The sequence below is a fragment of the Chlorocebus sabaeus genome, chromosome 4, assembly GCF_047675955.1.
Source record: "Chlorocebus sabaeus isolate Y175 chromosome 4, mChlSab1.0.hap1, whole genome shotgun sequence".
In the NCBI taxonomy this organism is placed as follows: Eukaryota; Metazoa; Chordata; class Mammalia; order Primates; family Cercopithecidae; genus Chlorocebus; species Chlorocebus sabaeus.
In genome coordinates, this window is record NC_132907.1 from 53,610,382 (window position 1) to 53,625,073 (window position 14,692).

Here is a 14,692-nt window from a genome sequence, read left to right on the forward strand (position 1 = left end):
ATTACCTAGTACCCAAGGGATCTGCTGAAGAAGCTACTCAGTTAAGGCTAATACAGAATCAACACTGGCCTTAGCATCACGCTTATCTACTCTGCCTTTCACCTCTCAAGGTGAGTGAGTCTGTTGAAAAATCATTCTTCCCAGGAAATACACTGGCTGTGATACTATTTCCAAAGAGCGTTGGTCTTCTCGTATATGCAAAGGTGATGCCACAGGCACAGCAGAGCCACTTCATCTGTTCTAGCAAGGCCAGAAGAGGAAGTTCTGGGTTCAACCAGAGTGGCTGCACACATACTGCCACAGTATCTGTCGTTCTAATGAACTTGAATACACTCATGTCTGTGCTCCAGGGATTCAGACTGTCCCTTTTAAGATAGAATTATCTTTTAAAACCATTGCTGTGGGGATCAAATGTCTCCACCTGCTACTCTGTTTTCTAAAGGCATTGGGCCATTTAGGTCCACATTATGCTCTTTTAGAAACAACTGAGTCCTCCTATATCTGGGTCTCACAGGGAAATGTATATGCTGAACTTATGGATCAGGATTTTTAAGGTACTAGCCAGGGAATAGTGTAGCTCAAGGCCATTGACCCAGTGTTGTCTGAATGGGTTGAATTTCTTTAGACTAGATATACTTTCTGAGACCTGGGGAAATGCACATTTATCGCACTCCCTGCTTCCATCTCACTCAGCTCTTCTTAGTTTCCAAAAGGAGCATGGCTTCCTTCTTTTCTTGATTTTCATGATACTATATGCTCCTGATTTTCCTCCTACTTCTATGTCTACTTCTGCTTGCCTTCTATGGAATCCATTTTCCTGCCCATCCCTTAAATGCTTCTGATTTTTTCTCTTTTTTCCTCCTCCTCAAAATCTAAATGATTTTATCCACTTTCACAGCTCCAACTATTCTGTTTGTGGTGACTTCTGGCCAGCTCTCTGTCCTGCATATCAGACCTGTACTAACCTGCAACTTGAGATCTCAACTCATGTTTTCCAAAGTCACCTCAAAATCAACATGTATCAGACTGAATTTATCATGCCTGCTGGAAAGCCTTCGCTCCCATCTTTCCAGGATGAGTGAATGATGTCCACCTGCCAGAATACTGTTAGAAATCTAGGCATAATTCATGGCCTCTTTCTTCCTCTCCTTCTACATCCAATTTCATATCAGATGTCATTTTAGATGACATATAGATTTCAGGTATCTTTCAGATATACTGCTGCTACTGCAATACAAGCAAGCACTATCCCTGGTCTGGATTACTTCAGCAGCTCCTAATTGCGATTTCTGCCCCTAGTATTTCTCTCTCCCATCACTTGTCTACACTGAAGGCAAACTAATCTCTAAATCACTAATCTAATCATAGTATTCCACCAGCTAACAGTTTTCAGTTACTATATGTTTCTTTCCCTTTTATTTTTAATTTTTGTGGGTATACAGTAGGTGTATATATTTATGAGTACATTAGATGTATTGATAAAGGCATGCAATGTGAAATAAGCTTACCGTGAAGAATGAGGTATCCATTTCCTCAAGCATTTATCCATTGAGTTGCAAACAATCCAATTACACTCTTTATTTTAAAACGTATAGTTATTATTGACTATAGTCACCCTGTTGTGCTTTATCAAATAGCAGATCTTATTTCTTCTTTCTAACTTTTTTTTTTATACTTATTAACTACCCCTGCCTCCTCCATAGCTCTCCCACTATGCTTCCCAGCCTCTGGTAACCATCCTTCTACATTCTGTGTCCATGAGTTCAATGTTTTGATTTTTAGATCCCACAAGTAAGTGACAACATGTTATACTTGTCTTTCTGGACCTGGCTTATTTCACTTAATATAATGATCTCCGGTTCCATGCATGTTGTTGCAAATGACTGAACCTTACTCCTTTTTATGGCTGAATAGTACTCCATTGTGTATATGTACCACATTTTCTTTTTTTTTTTTTTTTTTTTTTTTTGATACAGAGTCTCGCTCTGTCTCTAGGCTGAAGTGCAGCGGTGCGATCTTGGCTCACTGAAACCTCTGCCTCCCGGGTTCAAGCAATTCCCTTGCCTCAGCCTCCTGAGTAGCTGGGACTACAGGTGTGCACCACCACGCCCAGCTAATTTTTTGTATTTTAATAGAGACGGGGTTTCACCATATTGGCCAGGATGGCCTCTATCTCATGATCTGCCCACTTCAGCCTCCCAAAATGCTGGGGTGAGCCACCAAACCCAGGCACATTTTCTTTATCCAGTCATCTGCTGATGAACATTTAAGTTGCTTCCAAATCTTAGGTATTACAAACAGTGCTGCAACAAACATAGGAGTGCAGATATCTCTTCAATATACTGATTTTCTCTCTTTTGTGTATATACTCAGCAGTGGGATTGCTGGATCATGTGGTAGCTCGATTTTCAGTTTTTTGAAGAACCTCCAAACTGTTCTCCATAGTGGTTGTACTAATGTACATTCCCACCAACAGTATACAATGGTTCCCTTTTCTCCATGTCCTCTCCAGCATTTGTTATTGCCTGTTTCTGGATATAAACCATTTTAACTTGGATGACATGATTTTCATCTCTCTGATAATCAATGATGTTGAGCCTCTGTTCATATGTCTGTTTGCCATTTGTATATCTTCTTTTGATAAATGTCTGTTCAAATCTTTTGCCCATCTTTTAATTAGATAATTAGCTTTTATTCTATAAAGTTATTCAAATTCCTTATATATCCTGGTTATTAATCTCTTGTCAAATGGGTAGATTGAAGATATTTTTCTCCCATTCTGTGGGTTGTCTCTTCTTTTTGTTGATTGTATCCTTTGCTGTGCAGAACCCTTTTAATTTGATGTGATTCCCATTTGTCCATGTTTGGTTTGGTTGCCTGTGCTTATAGGGTATTGCTCAAGAAATTTTTGCCCAGACCAATGTCCTGGAGATTTTCCCCAAAATTTTCTTATAGTAGTTTCATAGTTTGAGGTCTTAGATTTAAGTCTTTAATCCATTTTGATCTGATTTTTGTATATGGTGAGATGTGAGAGATAGTGGCCAAGTTTTATCCTTTTGCATATGGATATCCAATTTTCCCAGCACCATTATTGAAGATACTGTCTTTTCCCTAGTGTATGTTTGTGGCACATTTGTCAAAAATGAGTTCACCATAAATGTGTGAATTTGCTTCTGTATTTATTCTTTTCTGTTGGTCTATGTGTCCATTTTTATGCCAGTGCCATGCTGTGTTCGTTACTATTTCTCTGCAGGATAATTTAAAGTAATGTGATTCTTCCAGTTTTGTTCTTTTTGTTTAGGATAACTTTGGCTATGCCAGATCTTTTGTGGTTCTACATAAATTTTAGAGTTGATTTTTCTATTTCTGTGAAGAATATCATTAGTATTTTGATAGAGATTGCATTGAATCTGTAGATTGCTTTGAGTAGTATGGACATTTTAACAGTATTGATTCTTTCAATCCATGAACATGGAATATTTTTTCATTTTTTTTGGTGTCCTCTTTCATCAGTGTTTTATAGATTTCATTATAGAGATCTTTCACTTTTTTTTGGTTAATTCCTAGGTACTTAATTTTATGTGTGGCTATCATAAATGGGATTGCTTATTTTATTCCTTTTTCACATTGTTCACTGTTGGCATACAGAAATGCTACTGATTTTTGTATGTTGACTTTGGATACTGCAAATTTACTGAATTTGTTTATCAGTTTTGTTTTCTTACAGAGTCTTTATGTTTTTCCAAATATAAGATCATATCATCTGCAAACGAGGAACATTTGACTTCTTTCTTTTCAGTTTGCAAGCATTTTATATCTTTCTCTTTCTGACTGGTCTAGCTAGAAATTCCAGTACTATTTTGAATAACAGCAGTGACAGTGGGCATCCTTGTCATGGACCAGATTTTAGAGGAAAAGCTTCTAGTTTTTCCTCATTCAGTATGATACTACCTGTGGGTCTGTTGTATATGGTTTTTATTATGTTGAGATATGTTCATTCTATCCCCAGCTTTTTAAAATATTTTTTATGATGAAGGGATGTTGACTTCTATCAAATGCTTTTTCAGCATCAATTGAGATGATCATATGGTTTTCATTCTTCTTTCTGTGGATATGATGTATCACATTAATTGATTTACATATGTCGAACCACCCTTGCATTCCACAGATAAATCCCAATTGGTCATGATGAATCGTCTTTCTAATATATTGCTGAATTAAGTTTGCTAGTATTTTGTTAAGAATTTTTACATCAATATTCATCGGTGATATTGGTTTGTAGTTTTCTTTTTTTTCTTTTTTTAGATGCGTCTTTGGTTTTAGTGTCAGAGTAATACTGGCCTCACAGAGTGATTTTGGAAATATTCCCTCCTTCTCTATTTTTCAAAATGATTAGGGTAGAATTGCTATTAGTTTTTCTTTAAATGTTTGGTGGAATTATTCAGCAGTGAAGTCATCAGGTCTCAGGATTTTCTTTACTGGGAGACTTTTTATTATGGCTTTGATCTCATTACTTGTTATTGGTCTGTTCAGATTTTTATTTTTTTCCTAGTTCAATCTTGGTAGGTTTTATGTGTCTAGGAATTTGTTCACTTCTTCTAGGTCTTCCTATTTATTGGCATGTATTTGCTCGTGGTAGCCACTAATGATCTTTTGAATTTCTGCAGTGTCAGTTGTAATATCTCTTTTTCCATTTCTGATTTTATTTATTTATTTCTATCTTCTTTTTTTTTCTTAGTATGGTTAAAGGTTTGTCCATTGTGCTTTTCAACAACTGACATTTTTGTTTTCTTGATCTTTTGTATTTTTTTCATTTCAATTGCATCTATTACCACTCTGATCTTTATTATTTCTTTTCTTCTACTAATTTTGGGTTTGGTTTGCTCTTGGTTTTCCAGTTCTTTAAGATGCATCATTAGGTTGTTTATTTGAAGCTTTTTTCTCTTTTGGGACATAGGCACTTGTAGCTATAAACTTCCTTCTTAGTACTGCTTTTGCTGTATCCCATAGGATTTGGGGTGTTGTGTTTCCATTATTATTTGTTTCAAGACATTTTTCAATTTCCTTCTTAATGTCTTCATTGACCCACTGGTCATTCAGGAGCATATTGTTTAATTTCTATGCATTTGTATAACTCCCAAAATTCCTCTCGTCATTAATTTCTAGTTATATCCCAATTGTGGTCAGAGAAGATGTTTGATATTTAGATTGTTTTGAATGTTTTAAGATGTTTTGTGACCTAAAATATGGTCTATCCTTGAGAATGATCCATGTGCTGAGGAAAAAAATGTGTATCCTGTAGCTCTTGGATGAAATGTTCTGTAAATATCCATTAGATCCATTTGGTCTATACTGCAGATTAAGTCTGATGTTTCTTTGTTGATTTTCTATCTGGAAGATCTGTTCAGTACTGAAAGTAGGGTGTTGAGGTCGCTGGCTATTATTGTATTAGGTCCTATTTCTTTCTTTAGCTCTAAAAATATTTATTGTATGTATCTGGGTGCTCTAGTGTTGACTGCATATATATTTACGATTATTATATACTCTTGCCAAATTGAACCCTTTATCATGGCACAGTGACATTATTTGTCTCATTTTACAGTTTTTGTCTTGAAATTTATTTTGTCTGATATAAGTATAGCAACTCCTGCTTTTTTTCTGTTTGTTTGTTTCCATTGGTGTGGAGTATCTTTTTCCAGTCCTTTATTTTTAATCTATGTATGTCTTTACAGGTCACATGTGTTTCCTGTAGGCAATAGATCACTGGGTCTTGTTTTCTCATCCATTAAGCCAGGCTATGTCTTTTGATTGGAGAGTTTAGTTCATTTACATTCAATGTTATTATTGATAGGTAAGGACTTACTCCTACCATTTTGTTATGTGTCTTCTGGTTGTGTTGTGGTCTTCTCTTCCTTTTTTCTTTTTCTGCCTGTCTTCCTCTAGTGAAGATGATTTTCCCTGGTGAGAGAATTTAGTTCTTGCTTCTTATTTTTTGTGTATCCATTGCATGTTTTTGGTTTTAGTTTACCAGGAGGTTTGCAAATACTATCATTATTTTAAGTTGATCACTTAACACTATTTGTATAAGTAAACAAACAAAAAGTAAACTAATAAAAATATGCCTTAACTTCATCCCCCAACTTTTAAACATTTTGTTGTTTCTACTTATATTTTATTGTACTGACTGTGTCTTGAAAATTTGTTGTAGTTTTTATTTTTGATTGGTTCATTGTTTAGTCTTCCTACTGAGGATAAAAGTAGTTTACTTACCACAGTGACGGCGTTATAATATTCTTTGTTTTTCTGTGTACTTACCATTACCAATAAGTTTTGTACCTTCGACTGATTATTTATTGCTCATTAATGACCTTTTCTTTTTGATTGAAGTACTCTCTTTAACATTTCTTGTGGGATGGGTCTTGTATTGATGAAATCCCTCAGCTTTTGTTTGGGAAAGTCTTTATTTCTCGAAGGATATTTTTGCTAGATATCCCACTCTAGGGTAAAAGGTTTTCTTCCTTTCAGCACCTTAAATATGTCATGTCATGCTCTCCTGATCTTCTTGTGTTTGGATATTAATATCTTTCTCTAATTTTGGAAAGTTCTCTGTTATTATTTCTTTGAATAAATATTCTACCCTTATGTCTTTCTTTTTCACTTATTTAAGGTCAATAACTCTTAGATTTGCCCTTATGAGCCTATTTTCTGCATCCTGTAGGCATGCTTCATTGTTTTTATTCTTTTTTCTTTTGTCTCCTCTATATATTTTCAAATACCCTGTCTTCAAGGTCACTATTTCTTCTGCTTGATCCATTCTGCTATTAAATGACTGTGATGCATTCTTTAGTATATAAATTGCACTTTTCAGCTCCAGAAAATTTCTGCTTGACTCTTTTTAATTATTTTAATATCTTCGTTGAATTTATCTGATAGAATTCTGAATTCCTTCTTTGTGTTATTTTGAACTTATTTGAGTTTCCTCAACACAGCTGCTTTGAGTTCTTCATCTGAAAGGTCACATATCTCTGTTTATCCAGGATTGGTCCCTGGTGCCTTATTTAGTTCATTTGGTGAGGTCACATTTCCCCAGACGGTGTTGATGTAAGTTAGATATTCTTCAGTGTCTGGACATTGAAGAGTTAGGTATTTATTCTAGTCTTTTCTGTCTGAGCTTTTTTGTAGCCATCCTTCTCAGGGACGCCTTCTGGAAATTTGAAAAGACTTGGGTTTTGTGATCTAAGCTGTGTCTACTTTAAGGGGCACCCCAAGACCAGAAATGCTGTGATTCTTGACGACTTACAGAGGTATCACCTTGATGGTTTCAGTCCAGATATGGGAGAATTCTCTAAGTTACCAGGCAGAGATTTGTTCTCTTTCCTTACTTCTTTCCAAACATACAGAGTCTCCTGCTCCATTTTGAACCACGTAAACCTGGGGACGGAATGAAACAAGCACCTCTGTGGCCACCACCACTATGACTGTGCTGGGTCATACCTGAAGCCAGCAAAGCACTGGCTCTCATGCAGGCCCTGCTGTAACCAGTCCCTGGCTACTGTGTATGATTTCTCAAGGACCTGGGGCTGAACAATCAGCAGGTGGCAAAGCCAGTCAGGTCTGTATCCTTCCTTTCAGGATGGCAAGGTTCCCCAAGCCCTGGGTGGGTCCAGAAATGCCATCTGGAGTCAGGAAGTAGAGCCAAAACCCTTAGAAATATATCTGGTATCTTATTGTATTACAGCTGAACTGGCACTAAAAACACAAGACACAGTCCTTACCACTCTTCCCTGTCCTTTCCAAAGGTACAGGAGCCTCATCGTATAGCCACCACCACCGTAGTCATGATGAGTACTTCCAGACTACCACTGATGTTCCCTTAAGGTCCAAGATCTCTTAAGTCTGCTTCTGGTGGATGCTGCCTAGGTGGGGACTCACCTTTCAGGGCACTGGGCTCCCCTCTGACCCTGGGCAGGTCCAGAAATGTCATCCAACAGTCAAGTCCTGGAATCGGGGACTCTAAAAGTCTGCTTGGTGCTCTACCCACCATGGCAGTGTTGGTACCTAAGGTGCAAGACAAAGTCCCCTTTACTTTTCCCTCCACTTTTCTCAACAAGAAGCAGTTTTGTCCCACAGCCACCATAGCTAGTAATGGGCTGAGTCTTACTTGCCAGCAAGTCTCAGAGGTTCACCCAAGACCCAAGATGTAGTACCCGGATATCTCTGCTGGTTATTTGGGGCCAAGGGCTCTTCAGTTAGCAGGTGATGAATGCTGGTAGGTCTACATCCTTTTCTTCAAGGCAATGAGTTCCCTTCTGGCCCAGGGTGTGTCTAGAAATGTCATCTGGGAGTTAGGGCCTGGAACGGGGACTTCATGACTCTGACTGGTGCCCTATCCTGCTGTGGCTGAGCTGGTATCCAAGAGGCAACACAAAGTCCTCACCATTCTTCCCCCTCTTCTCCCAAGTGGAAGAAAAGGATCTCTTTTACAACCATAAGCTATGCAGCCTGGTTTAGGGGAGAGGTGATGCCAGCACTCCCTTGATTACCCAAGCTGATGTCTCAGTATGGAGTTGCCTAAGAGTTGCAGTTCTTAAGACCTAGACTGCCTTTCAAATTTCCTTGGAGATACAGAATACTGTAGCCCTCTGTGGTGAGGTTTGCAGGCACTCAGTTTCTGACTGCTGGGATCTGCAATTCCCTCTCTGGCTAGGCCTGGTTTAAATATTCCCTGTGTGACTGGGCATCAGCTGAGTTAGGTCTGGTTTTCATTTCTGCTCTAGCAGGACAGCACTGAGTTTAATACCTCACAATTAGTGTATTCTCCCTTCCCCAGAGCCCAGAGATGCTCTCCATACCAGGCCATTGCTGGTGGGGGTTGAAAGGGATAGTGACAGTGATTCAGGACTTTTTTTTCTATGTCTTCAGTGGTATTTTCAGCAATATAAAGTTAAATCCAGGTACTATAGGTACTCACCTTATTTGTAGTTCTTATGAAGGTGGTTTTTGTTTTGTTTTTGTTTTTGTTTTGCTATGTAGATAGTTGTTAACTTAGTATCCTTGCAGGTGGGACTATGTCCTTGCAGGGGGATGTGGAGCCTTCTGTTCCACCATCTTGCTCAGCCTCCCAATTCAGTTGTTATATATTTCTCAAGGCCCTCTGTTGTCTGGGTTTTTTTCTCTTTAACATCTTTCAAAACGACCTTACCTTTTTGATACAACTTCTTCTAGGTTTTTAAACTCTCTTCCCTTTTTTCCCTTTTCTCTCCCTCTCCCTCTCCCTCTCCATTTCATCCAGAAATTTAATGTTCATGTGTATTTCCATCAAACTTTCTTTGTTAGTACACTATCAGGTCTCTGGCCTGTTCATTTATCCTTTTGTCATGGAAACCTCCCTTCCTGCCCTGCCCAAGTTATAGTAGTTCTCATTCCAATATGCTGTCAGATGAAGCTGGACATCATCATTAACATCACCTGTATCTGTCTGCCTGTATCCCTTGCTCCTAAGCACACACCATGATTCTGTTAATGAATGTAAAAATGGTATTTCCTCTGCCTGAAAGTGTATTGTATCATCCTCCATCTACCATTCCCACCTTTATCCAGCTAAATCTTCATAATCCTTCAATATTTATTTTAGAGAGCATCCTTCTGAAAGGTTTTCCTTGATTTTCCAGGCTATGCTAGGTGACTCTCCACTATGGTCTCATGGTGATGAATGAGCTCTTACAGTGAAAGTCTAATCACACCGCTCCTCTGCTCAAGATACATCAAAGGCCCCTATTTTACTCAGAGTAAATATCAAAACATTTATAATGGCCTAATGTACCCTATAGAATCTGCCCCCTTTTCCTCATTACCCTCATTTTTTATTACTCTCTTCTTTTTTCTAAGCTTAAGCATGCTACCCCTTTTGTGCCATGGCAATAGCTGGGATGCTTTCCCTAGATAACCACATGACTAACTCCCTTGTCACCTTCAAACCTTTGCACAAATGTCCTTTTATCACTGAGGCATACTAAGCCACCCTATTTTAAAATGCAATCTGCATCACTCCTCCCCACCTGCAGATTCCTAATCTTCCTTTCTTTTCTCCATTTCTATAGCACTTATTCCCTCCTATCAAACTACACATTTTTATGACTCTTGTTTATTGTCTGTTTCTCCTTATGAGAATGTAAGCTCCACAGGGAAAGATATTTTTATCTGTTTTGTTTACTTGAATCCTCCAGGTGCCTACAGTGATGACTGGAACTTAATAGGTGCCCAGTAAATGTGCTTGAAGAAATGAGCCCTGATTATATTGTGCTACAATTTCTTCCTTGTCTGCTTACCCACCACCAAACTGTACACTTTTTGAAGGCAGGGGATTTTACTATTATGTCTATTTACAATATCTTAGCACATTTCCTCATAATAGTGGGTTCATAATAAATGTTTACTAAGTGCATGTATTTATCTCTGACCTCCCTACTCCGTAGTTTTGCAGGGTTTATGATAACACCATGTAAAATCAGAATATAAACGCAACAATGTTGTTTTCTTAGTAGGGAAACGTCATTATAAACTATCACAGTATCTGGGATCTGCCGAGATGAGGACTCCAATACGAACCAATATGAATATTTCTCTTACAGAGTTTCTGCAAAGGTTAAGAAACCCCCAGAGTCCATGTGGCCTTTTCCTCTTCCTGTACCTATAAGTGAAACATTTATTTTAATAAGCTAGAAACTAAAGGGAAGACTGAGAATTGTAGAGCTTGAAAAATAATATCTTGCCTTCTGTGACTTTTCTTTTTGTTTCCTTTCTCAGAGCTCTTCCTGCCATGATGCAGTGGGTCCGCACACAGAAGCCAGGAGAGAGTGGCATCAATATTGTCACTGCCGATTTTGTAGAACTTGGTGACTTTATCAGCACTGTCATAAAGCTCAACTATGTCTTTGATGAAGGAGAAGCCAACACTTGATAGCACTACTTGGAGTTTCCATGATTAAGATGGAAAGGCTCATTGTATTAGGGCATATTATCTGTAAACAATTTGATCTTCCTATTTCACTGAGTCTCTGAAGGCAATAGGGCTGGTAGTGGGTGGGAAAAGGGGAAAAACGATTTCTTCAGTGATTACAATCATACTCTTCATTACTATAAATATTTCATTTCCCATTTGATGCGTGAAATCTACTTCTAGTGTTAGGAAGAAAAAAAAAAAAAAAAAGACCAGTAACTTTGTTTTTCAAAATTAGTCTTTGTAACATAGAACTTACATGTGTTTACTTGATTAGGTTCTCTATTTCCATCCTACAGCTCCTACACTGTCTATATCCTGTAACCTTTCTGCTCCCTCTCTTGCTCACTCTTTTTAATCAGATGCTATATGGAAATCAAAACAATTGAATGCCCAACATTTTGTGTATTACATTGTTATCTTAAAACGTACTTGTTTTGTGGGACTTGGTATAATACTCTATAGTCATCTGCAGTTGGGCGATCATAGCTAACTTTTGGTCATAGAAAGTCTGCATCAAATCAGTTTCCATGCATCAGTAATATTGAAGGTCATAATCAGTGATTTTTGTTATATGAAAATAATAGTGTTTCACAGTATTTCTATTTAAGGCAGCTATAAATATAGGATAAAAATATTTTTGGAGAACTGTGAATGCCAACTTCAGAGGGAATGATGATTGAGGGGTGAAAGAGATGGATGGCATTTTAATTTGGCAATCTCTTAAATAATATTTCCCTGCAAGTACCCAGTACACGGTAAGGTACAACTGTGTTAAAATTGAAAACTCTGAAAAGAACTCTTTAAAAGGCCTTCTTAATGATGCTCTTGATGAAAGGAAAAAAAGAGAAGGAAGGAAAGAAAGAAGGGAGGAAGGAAAGAAGGGAGGGAGGGAGGGAGGGAGGGAAGGAGGGAGGGAGGGAGGGAGGAAAGGAAGAAGGGAAGAAGGGAGGAAAGGAGAAAGGGAGGAAGGAAGGAAGGGAAGGAGGAAGAAAAAAAAAAGACTGCAAGCTTTCCTGCCAATTTGGGATTTTCAAATATTTAATTCTAAATTCCATATTTTAAGGAAGATTTTTCAAGAAACTTCAAGTTTTCAACTTGAAGGAAAGAGGAAGGCTGACAGAAGGAGTTAGAGCAATGTTTTTGAAATTATGTCCATGAAATCACAGGGATCTGTGAAATATCTTTAGAAAACTCTTGAAATTTATGAGATCTGAGTGGACTTGTTTAAAATTGGCACTGACTCCTCACTTCTGAGTTTCATCCTGTCTGAAGGATGAGATTAAGGCAGAGGCAAAAGTTTCATACAAAGTTTCTGCAACCTAATATTTAATAGTCAGGGTCAACAGGGAAGAACAATGACATAGCTTGAGCATTACTTCCTCCTTGGAGTCTCTGTGATATTTGACAACTCTAAAAAGTAAAAAAAAAAAAACAAACTTAGTAAGGGCACAATAATCCTTGGCTATGTAATTCACAGGAATATTGTGAGGTGTTTACAAAAATTATAAAATTTGATGAAATTCTTACAATTATGAATTATTTTATTTTCATGTTTAGAAATAATCACACCTCAATAGTTCCTAGGATAATACAGTCCATGAAAAGTAGGGTCATAGAGAAATAAAAGCATGCCCTCAGCTTTTAATGAACTTAAATGTAGGATATATGGCTTAATCTCTTAGACTTAGATAAGGGAGTTGAATTCAAAACTATATATGTCAAGATCATAAATAATCAAGAGTTGTTTTCAAGATTATAAATACTCATGATCAGAAAATAGTACTTACTAGCAATTAAAGGGAGGGAAAGGAATTGTTTATACTGAGGAGAATGTTTTTAAGGAGTGTGTATGTACCTGTGGTATACCAAATAACATACATGTACACACAAAATGTGTGTGTACATTTGGGTTGTGTGTATATATCTTGCCATACACAATATACAAACATATGCCCACTCCTGTGCAAGCATACAGATTCAAACATACACAAACACACATAGATATGGACAGACACAGTACAATTCTTCTTTTCAAATGAAAACATTGATAATATTAAATAATTTAATTTTAAGACTGAAACCCTTAATCATGTGTGAAAAAGAGTAATAAAACCTTTGAGAGTAGAGTCGATGATCACATTAAAGTATTTTTGTAAAAGAATTCTAGCGTAGGACTTAATTATTTTTAAAATATATTTCCTTTCTTCTTTCCATTTTCCCTTCCCTTGTAGTTTTATTATGTGAAAATGTATATGAATCCTTTTAAAATGATTAGGATTATTGAAATGTATGTCCCGTACATTTGGTTTTGGGACAGACTTTCTCTCTAATTGGCTATTCATTTATCCTTCAGGAGGATCTTTAGCCAAGCATACTTGCAATGACACACTAATTTAATGTTATAAATATAATAGAAAACAGATTTTTCATCATATTAATGAATAAAATATAGAGGTAACTATGTTGTATTTTCTTGAACCTAGATACTTTCTCATAGTGTTTGCTTAGAATTAACTTTGTCCTATTTGTCAACTGGGTGCTGGAAAAAAACAAACATGATGAAGCTTTTGAATAATTGTGCGGTTTTTTAACTAGGGAAAGGTTTGTACTGCTGCTAATGATATGCACCCAGAAACCTTGTTAGACAAAAGGCACTTTCAAGCCAATGCTATGATTTCCGTGTGGACATACAGTGCCTATGTAGCAGGCGCTGAGAGTAAATGGACTTGCCTTAATTTATAAAGGAGGGAAGAGGTAGCAGGGAGTCATGGATCCTCTAGCAAGAGGGGGAGTTTACTAAAAGGGAGTCCTTGGAAATGGGAATGGAGAGAAGGTGGCTTTGACTGTCTTCTATCCATTAGCCCTGCCCTGGAGCACACTGGGGAAGCAGACTGTAGGCCTTCCAAAAGTGAAAAATGGTGATATGCAATCGAAGCTTACCCTCAGCCTATGCACCTTTGTCTTAGCTGAGCACTGTCTTTTCAGAGAGCTTGTAGCACAAGCGCTATACATGGTCCCCAAGATGGCGGTAGATACATCTTGGTGCATTTTTTGTTTTGTTTGTTTCTTAAGACTATTTCACAAGTCCTGCAAGGCAAAAAAACAAGACAAAACAACCAAACAAATACAATCTAACTTTTACCCAATCTACAGCAGGAAATCAAAGAAGTGGGTGCGATGAGAGAAAATATGCAAAGAGATCATTTTTAAGTTTGCTTTCCTTTCCTGTCTGTAATTTTCAAGGACTAATATAGTAAATTTTTCTTCTGCCAGTATCATTTATGTCTCCCTATTTGCCACACAATCATGTAAATGCAGAGAATGAGGAGGCAGCTTTTAAAAGCCTTAGGATATTCTATATGATGACCTCAATATTTACTTTCAGCCATACTGGGAAAACTTACTTTTCATGGAGTGCCACCTAACAGTGAATGTATTAGAGTATAAAATGTTTGCCATGTATACACCCGTATGTGCACATACACACATTACACACACACACACACAGAATGCACATTTCACACACGTACACTTATTATTCAAGTTGAAACTGCACTTGAATCAATCTGATTCTATTGTTGTTTCAACTCTTAAAATCAGTATCTCCTACATTAGTAGATATAAACATAATTCAAATATTTAAATATTTAAGAGGAGAAAGGTAACTCGAAAACCAATGAAAACTGAGAC

At 37.3% G+C, this 14,692-nt stretch overlaps 1 protein-coding gene across 1 annotated transcript in view; it reads left to right on the forward strand.

The window, feature by feature from the left end:
* Positions 1–11,369, forward strand: part of PLCXD3 (phosphatidylinositol specific phospholipase C X domain containing 3) — a 186,189-nt gene extending 174,820 nt beyond the window's left edge. The window contains exon 3 of the mRNA XM_007961480.3: positions 10,807–11,369. Within this exon, the coding sequence (XP_007959671.1) occupies positions 10,807–10,960 (154 nt within the window). The 3' untranslated portion in view covers positions 10,961–11,369. The remainder of the gene's footprint in view (positions 1–10,806) is intronic.
* The last annotated feature ends 3,323 nt before the right edge of the window (positions 11,370–14,692 follow it).